General features: G+C 42.1%; 1 protein-coding gene across 1 annotated transcript; it reads left to right on the top strand.

Annotated features, from left to right (window-relative positions):
* The first annotated feature begins 209 nt into the window (after positions 1 to 209).
* On the top strand, positions 210 to 5,770 carry LOC129754261 (gamma-glutamyl hydrolase-like). The gene is made up of 4 exons (XM_055750212.1): positions 210 to 870; positions 4,646 to 5,131; positions 5,191 to 5,495; positions 5,615 to 5,770. The coding sequence occupies exons 1-4, from the start codon at positions 608 to 610 to the stop codon at positions 5,689 to 5,691; spliced, it is 1,131 nt and encodes a 376-aa protein (XP_055606187.1). The 5' UTR covers positions 210 to 607; the 3' UTR covers positions 5,692 to 5,770.
* Positions 5,771 to 7,693: the final 1,923 nt, after the last annotated feature.

The following is a 7,693-nucleotide window of genomic DNA, read 5'->3' as shown; positions in this document are numbered from 1 at the left end:
TAGTGCATGCATTTCTCCATTACTAAATAAACAGTACTAAAGATTACGAGCGCAACCCAAACAATAACAATTAATGTTCTGGGGGAGCAAAATTGCACTGCCCTGTCTGTATTAACACAACTGAATCGTCATAGTTCGAAGATGCGGATGCTGCCGGCCGGGTGGTACAATTTCAAGTTATACGCCCCTCTCATAACGACGATGACGTCGATGATTGATAAGAGAATTCCCCGCGCGGCGTCGAATTTGTTGTTTTCTAGTTGACAATATTCCGTCTGATATAAAAGAACTCAGAAGTTTCAGTCAGTCGCCAAATGAGTTGCCTAGCGCGAAAACAGCGGCAACTTCGTTCGTATTCACCAGTTGGATCCCGTGTTGTCCGTCGTTGGGGTAGTGGATTTTTTTAATCGGCGTGCTGCTTCTAGAATTACCTGCAAATAGACAAGGCCATATGTTAATAACTTCTCGGCGGGAGGCGTGGGAATCGTTTGTGCAGGCAAGCGTAACGGTCGTTGTTTGTATTACGCTTACCTTAGACGTCTGGTCTGCGAAGGGAGAGGCGCGTGTCGAGTCAATTGCCGGGTAGTTCACTTGACATAGTGTAGTGATGACTGGCAAAACATGCTGGTTGGTGCTTTTTGGACTGCTTTCGCTCGGCGGAAGTGAAAGTGCGACGGTTATAAGTTCACGGGAGGCAGCCGCCGGAAGCGGAAATGGCGGAGAACTCAATGAGGAACCGATAATTGGTGTGCTGGCCCAGGAGATGTCCTATGCGCTGGCCAATAAGTACGATGAGGACTTCAAGAGCTACATCGCTGCGTCCTACGTGAAATTCATCGAAGCTGCTGGAGCACGTGTAGTGCCGATATGGTGAGTCGGGTGCTGATAAAAGTTGATAGGTACTTTACATTGTTTAGAGATGTTTTCTATCTTCTTCAGCGCGGGTAGTGTGGAGTATAGAAGAAGGAACCCGAAGTTTTTAAGATTCGAATTGTTTAAACAGCATTCAAATCGCAGGTCTAAATCTCAAATTCAGATTATTCTGCACCCATTCCAAATCTCTCTAAAAGTGTTTTAGTGTTTGCATTTTTGGTTAAGATATGAATCGAGATGAACCTGCAGGAACGCCTCGACCAGTTGGAAGATCGATGTCTATGGTTTAGAAAAGCCCATCAGAGTTTATCTTAACCTTTTAGATTCACTTCAATGAGTTCAATCACATGAACACCAGTATCCCTTCTCTTACATTGGATCACCAACTCCGTGTTGTGCAGGACCCACTTTCGGAGTGGAAAGGAGAGAAACGACTTGCTCGTCAAAACAAATCCTTCCTGCTTCGCATTTCAGTTTGCGGTAGATTTCATTCACCGCCACAGATGATCTGCCGACTATATCAATGTCGTCGGCAAAGCAGATAAGTTGACTGGATATGTTGAAAATTGTGCCCTCATTTCGCCCACCGCTCGTCGAATAAAACCGTCTAGCGCCACGTTGAACATCATGTAGGATAGTCAATCACCTTGTCGAAGCCCCCTGCGCGTTTCAAATGAACTCAAAAATTCACCCGAAATCCGCTTACAGCACTGCGTTCCATCCATCGTTGCCTTAATCCCGGAGAAGCCGTTCTCGTCCATGATTTTCCAAAGCTCTTTAGGATTGATCGTGTCGTATCGTGATCGTGTCGATAGGTGGTTCCGTAGGGACTTGGTGTTCACAGCATTTTTGGAGGATTTGCCGTAGTGCGAAGAACTGATCCGTCGTAGACCGTCCCTCCATGAAGCCGGCCTGATGGCTTACCACGAATCCGTTTGCTTGTGACGTTGGGCGGCGGAATAGGATTCGGGACAACACTTTGTAGGCGGCATTTAGGACAGTGATCAGGATAGTTCTCACAGTCCAATTTGTCGTCTTTCTTGTAGATGGGGCATACTACCTCCTCCTTCCACTCCTCCGGTAGCTATTCTGTGTCCCAGATCCGGACCATCAACCGGTGTAGGCAATCAGCCAACTTGTCCGAGCCCATTTTGATGAGTTCAGCGTACTTCTAAGCTGATTTGTAGCTATTCAGCTGGCGAATGGCTTCTTCAACTTCACTCATCGTTGGGAGTGACTCCTACGCCGGCGATGTAGCTTCCCCCATCGTTTTGATCACTTCACGATTGTCCGTCAGAATACCTCTGTTTATATCCTGGTACATTTCGGCTTGCGGCACGCAGCCTTTGTGGGACGCGTTGAGCTTCTGATAGAGCTTTCGTGTTTCCTGGAAACGATGCAGCTGATCCAGCTCCTCGAGCTACTCCTCCTCCAGGCGGCACTTTTTCTCCTGAAAAATTAGGACTCGCTGCCTCTATCGCTCTATCGTTATATTTCAAATTTTGACGAGTGCTTGACGATGGCAAAGGCCTTACTGCCGCCCGCGTGGCGTGCTCTTCGTCCATCGCACTCTTACACTCTTCGTCGAACTCGTCGTTCCGTGTCCACATGTTCTTCGCAAAGCTGTTGATGGTTGATGGTGTCCCAACAGTCTTCGAGAGGGATATCGTCCAGCTCGCCCTCTGCCGGCAGCACTGCTTCGAACGATTGTGCGTAGTCTGCCGCAACCTCAGGTTGCTCCAGCTGTGCCGAGGCGGTCGTCGATTTCGTATGTTGTTCACTACGGAGAGTTTTGGGCGCATCTTCACCATCACCAGATAGTGATCTGACTCGATGTTAGCGCCTCAACAGGATCTAACGTCGAAAATGTCCAGGAATTGCCGGCAGTATATTAAAACGTGGTCGATCTGAATATATACCCAACAAAGATATATGCAACAGTCTTCTTATCTCATTTATTTCGCCTTTGTTTCGGCTTATACAAAAACTTGATACATCCAGATACTATTCGGAAACCTTTTTCTCGGAGATTTCCAGAAGCATTGTTACAACTGAACAATTGACCGCGTACTACTCATCTGCAACGGCTTCCAACTAAGAAGCGCTTCATTGCGACGTATGTGCCTCTTTAACCGCATCTGAGCTCCGTCGAGTGATTTCAGTTTGACCAAATCCATCGTAATGTCGTCGTCATACCTAGTTTCAAGAAGTCGGGCATGCTTTGCATCACCGTGACAACCTTCATTTGCTATTCGTGGTTCGTCCGCTTTTTTCCAAGATTGGACCTTCGAGAACGTTATCTTCAAAACAGATGCAGATTCCCAAGCTTGTTGGCAATATCGTTAGTAATTTTAGTGAAACCTTTTGAAGATCTTGATTTACTCAGTGTAAGCTACGCTTCTTGACCTAAGATCGAGAGAGCGTCTTTAAAGCGCAATGGCTAACTAAGGGATGGTCACAACGAGCACCAAAAAATGCTTAATCTACTCGCGCGTCTTTTTTGCATTTAAACAAAGAAACAGTTCGGAAGTGTTATATAGAAATACAAGTAAAAAAGTAATTATTGGTAATATTCTCGGACTTTTGACTTGACGCGTTTCATTAAGTATTACAGCTGATTGATCACACTTCTTGGCCGCAGCATTCCAATTTTTCTTGGAAACCGCCATGATCCTGTTGGCCTTACTATCCTTCTTGAAAACTCTCTTGACGATAGCCCAATATCGTTCTATGCGGCGAAGCTGGGGGCAGTTTGGTGGGTTAATATCTTTCTCAACAAAATCTACATCGTTATCCTCGAACCATCTAAGAGTGGATTTAGCGTAGGGGGCTGACGCCAAATCTGGCCAGAACAATGGTGGACTCGTATGTTTCTTATATAATGGCAGCAATCTTTTCTGCAAACACTCCTTTTGGTAGATGTCGTCATTTATTGTTCCTTTTGTAAAGAATCTCGCCGACTTCAATCCGCAGGAGCAGATTGCCTGCCACACAAGCACTTTCTGGCCAAATTTTTCCACCTCAATCGACTTCTCGTGGTCACTCACATCCCTCCCAATAGCTGCAGTGCAGAATTGTGGTCCCGGAAGAGTACTGGAATCCTATATACATAAGTTTCATCCTTCATGAGAATGCACGCATCTGGCTTCTGCAAAATCCAATGATCCGGGCTCTCGTTTTGGCTCGTGATTTTTGTTCAGCCGTTTGTTTGGACACTTTCTGCTTCTTGTATGTCTTCAGGTTGATCCGCTGTACAATTCCGATCGATGTCCCAGCTTTTATCGCTATAATTCGCGACATTTTGGGAGAAACGACTGTTTCAAACATAAACAAAGCGCTGGTTCACTCTTGACAGATCAAGATGCTACATACAGGTGCTACAGACAGTTGTGCGCGTTCACGCGTTACTAAGTGGAAGGCCCAAATATGTTTATAGTTAATTTTCGATACACTCCTTATCCACTGAATCCGTAACAACCGAAAAGACTACCATCAACCTTGAACCATCTCCCGTGATCTTGATTTTTTTTTGTAGAAAACTTGAATACATCGTAGCGTATTGGACTGGACAGTAGATTGAAGTTGAACAATGGGTTTCAGTAATGAAAAAAGCTAGAACAATTTTTAAGGTTTTTTACTTTCATGATGTAGAAATTCCAAGGCCTGCTTGATCACCAGTCATGTCGTTCTTCAACCTTAAACGCGATTTTTATCTTTACATCAGTATGAAATTAAGAACACTAAAAATTAAAGGATCAATTTCCCCTTACAGGATCAACAAAACGGAAGAATACTACGCCGACATACTGTCCAAGGTAAACGGAGTCCTCTTCCCTGGGGGTGCCACCTGGTTCAACCAATCGGATGGCTATGCCGATGCCGGCTACCACATCTACAAGCTTGCGAAGAAAATCAATGCAGACGGAAGTTATTTCCCGATCTGGGGCACATGTTTGGGCTTCGAGCTGTTAACCTATGTGGATGCGGAACGAGATGAACACCGAGCCCATTGCAGTTCTCACAACCAGGGGTTGCCGCTGGATTTTAAACCTAATTTCCGCAATAGTCGGATGTTCTCTAAACTGCCGGGAGACGTTGAACGAATTTTGTCCAAGGAACCGGTCACATCAAACTTCCACCAGTTCTGTGTGACGGAGCAGAATTTGACTGAATATGGGCTGGACAAAGACTGGATCGTGATGTCAACTAACAAAGACTGGAACGGGCTAGAATTTATTTCGACCCTTGAACACAAAACGTAAGATTTATAAGGAAGTTCTGCTGTCTACAAACTATTAACATGCATTCCATTCATAGATTCCCATTCTACGGTGTACAGTTCCATCCGGAAAAAAATCTGTACGAATGGATTCGTGATCGAAACATCTCGCATACCTCGAACGCTATTCGTGCGGCGCAGTACTTTGCACAATTCTTCGTCGATGAGACTCGCAAGAGCGATCATCGCTTCGTTTCGGCTGAGGACATCGATCGGCACGTTATTTACAATTTCCCCGCCACGTTTACCGGACTGAAAAAGTCGTCCTATGAACAGTGCTACCTGTTTGAGGGTAACGTGCACTATGGACCGCAGTACCCTAAAGATAGTGCCCCTAAGCGTGGTGAGTATTTTTATTTAGTTTTAAGTTTAATTGTTCTAAGTTATTTCTTGTTCTAAAACAGCTTCATTGACCTCACAATAAATGATAAGCTTTAACAAATTGAAACTGTTTTATTTCAGGGCGCAAATTTCGCAAAAACAAAAAGCTGAACCAACAGCTTGGCACCCCGCTCCCTCATTCTGATAAGTACGATTAGGTTGTCTTTGAAGGGATGAAGGATGAGTTCTAGCAAAATAATAAATAGAAAAAATAAACTCCTCAGATGGGAACTGATAATGCAACAAACTTGTGATCACTGTGTATATTCGAAATCCAAACGAAAACATCGTCTACCAAAGGTAGATTTTATCGCCATTGTCAGCCACAGGTTGTCGTCTATCATTTGTTAAAAAAAGAAGAACCATTGTGCACATTATTACTCATCTGATTGAATCTTCAACAACTTGTCCCTCCCGTGTCGGTTGGTGGTTGATGATGATGATAATAATTTGATTGCTCATTTCATGCTCTCGAAGCATGGCTACAAATTTAAATGGAACTCACTTTTGAAGCGTCACTCCAACCAACGTCATTTTCATTGTTTTGGATTTTTGTTTGTTAACACATTGCCACATTCCGACGTTATCTGCAACAAATTGCACAGATCGAGTGAGCGAATGTATAGAAAAATTACACACAAGTGATTTTGGAATTTAATGAATGTAATTGGAAAAACAACTTGATACATATTTAGTTCAACAAAACATAAATACAAAGAAGCCTTCACGATTCCAGGATTATATCATAATAGTTAACAAATCTTAAACTTTGCTTAAACTAAACGAGATATGTAGTGGTATGAATAAGGTTTAGCAATTGCTTCGGTAGCTTTTACTTTGCTCGAAATCAATCAAAGCAAAAGTCCAAAGCATTTGCTTAGTTTGGTATGAATAAACATTTGCTTAGCGGATGTGTACTAAAATCTTAGAACATAGCTTTTGCTTCGAAAAATAGAGCTATCCAACCAGCAGAATCTGAAGTTTTCTAAAGTAAAATGAAAGAAGACGACCAGAAAATTGAAAAGTACGGCTAAAGAAGCCTTGAAGTCGACGAATCGGGTGGTGGGTGTAAGAATGACCGGATTTTTTTGGTAAATTTGTGCTCGTATGTTGATGTTTAAAGAAAAATGAATACATATTCAAATATTGTCAAACAAAAAATGGCCTAACTTTAATATTTATCATAAGTTCTCCCCCACCCCCACCCCATTGTATAAAAAATAGGTAATAGGCGCGCATTTTAATTTAGATATTTTTTCTTAAATCTTAGAGTTATATAAAAATGAGAGAACTGTATAATGTTTTAAATTATTACAATTTATTTCTTACTTTGAGCCAATTGGGACTTCATCCACTATAGCCGGATTTTTTTTTTAATTTGATATATTTACTTATTGATTTGTTTAATTTCATCTTAGACGAATGATTTTATACAACGACAAGAATATGAAAAAAGTTGGGTTATCACTTCGACTTTTCTTTATCCATGTTGAAAATGCCTTTTTGAATTGTTTTGAAGTGAAATATTGCTAATTTGATAAATTCATAACGTTATTAAAGAATTTTTTATTGGAAAAGTCTGCTACCGAGCATGCTTAGAAAATAGAGCAATTGCTTGGAGATTTGCCGAGCAATTGCTTTAGATTCGAGCTTTATTCATACCAAACTAGCTTGTTCTAAAAGTAAAAGCTCCTGACTGAGAAAACAGCTGTCAAAAAAACTTTATTCATAACAACCGAAGCAATTGCTTTAAGCGACTGCTCGACTGCTCGACTGCTCGATTTAGTTTAGCAAAAGCAATTACTAGGTTTTTTTCATACCACCCATGGTGATCACTTGTGATCACTATAAAGTCAGCATGATCAGCAGTTGTTATGTATTATAGTAGGCTTGTTAGTGAAAATATATTCTTGAATTGTATGTTTTACTGTAAAGATGTGTTTACTAAACAATTGAAACTCCAGAAATACCACAACAGTTACAGTAACGAATCTCTGGAATGATTAAGCAGAATGCTTGGAAAACTCAGTCAACTTCAGTGATAGACAGGCTTCTGCGATTCTCTTGATTTTTGCTCACTTTTTCTCATCTCCTTGTCAAACGCCTGGGAGAAACATGCTTTCTCGCACTTTAAACGATCAAGCAACCCACATTTTGTTG

The sequence above is a fragment of the Uranotaenia lowii genome, chromosome 3 (assembly GCF_029784155.1).
Source record: "Uranotaenia lowii strain MFRU-FL chromosome 3, ASM2978415v1, whole genome shotgun sequence".
NCBI lineage: Eukaryota > Metazoa > Arthropoda > Insecta > Diptera > Culicidae > Uranotaenia > Uranotaenia lowii.
Note: the sequence above shows the minus strand (reverse complement) of the source record. Positions and strands in the feature narration are given on the sequence as shown.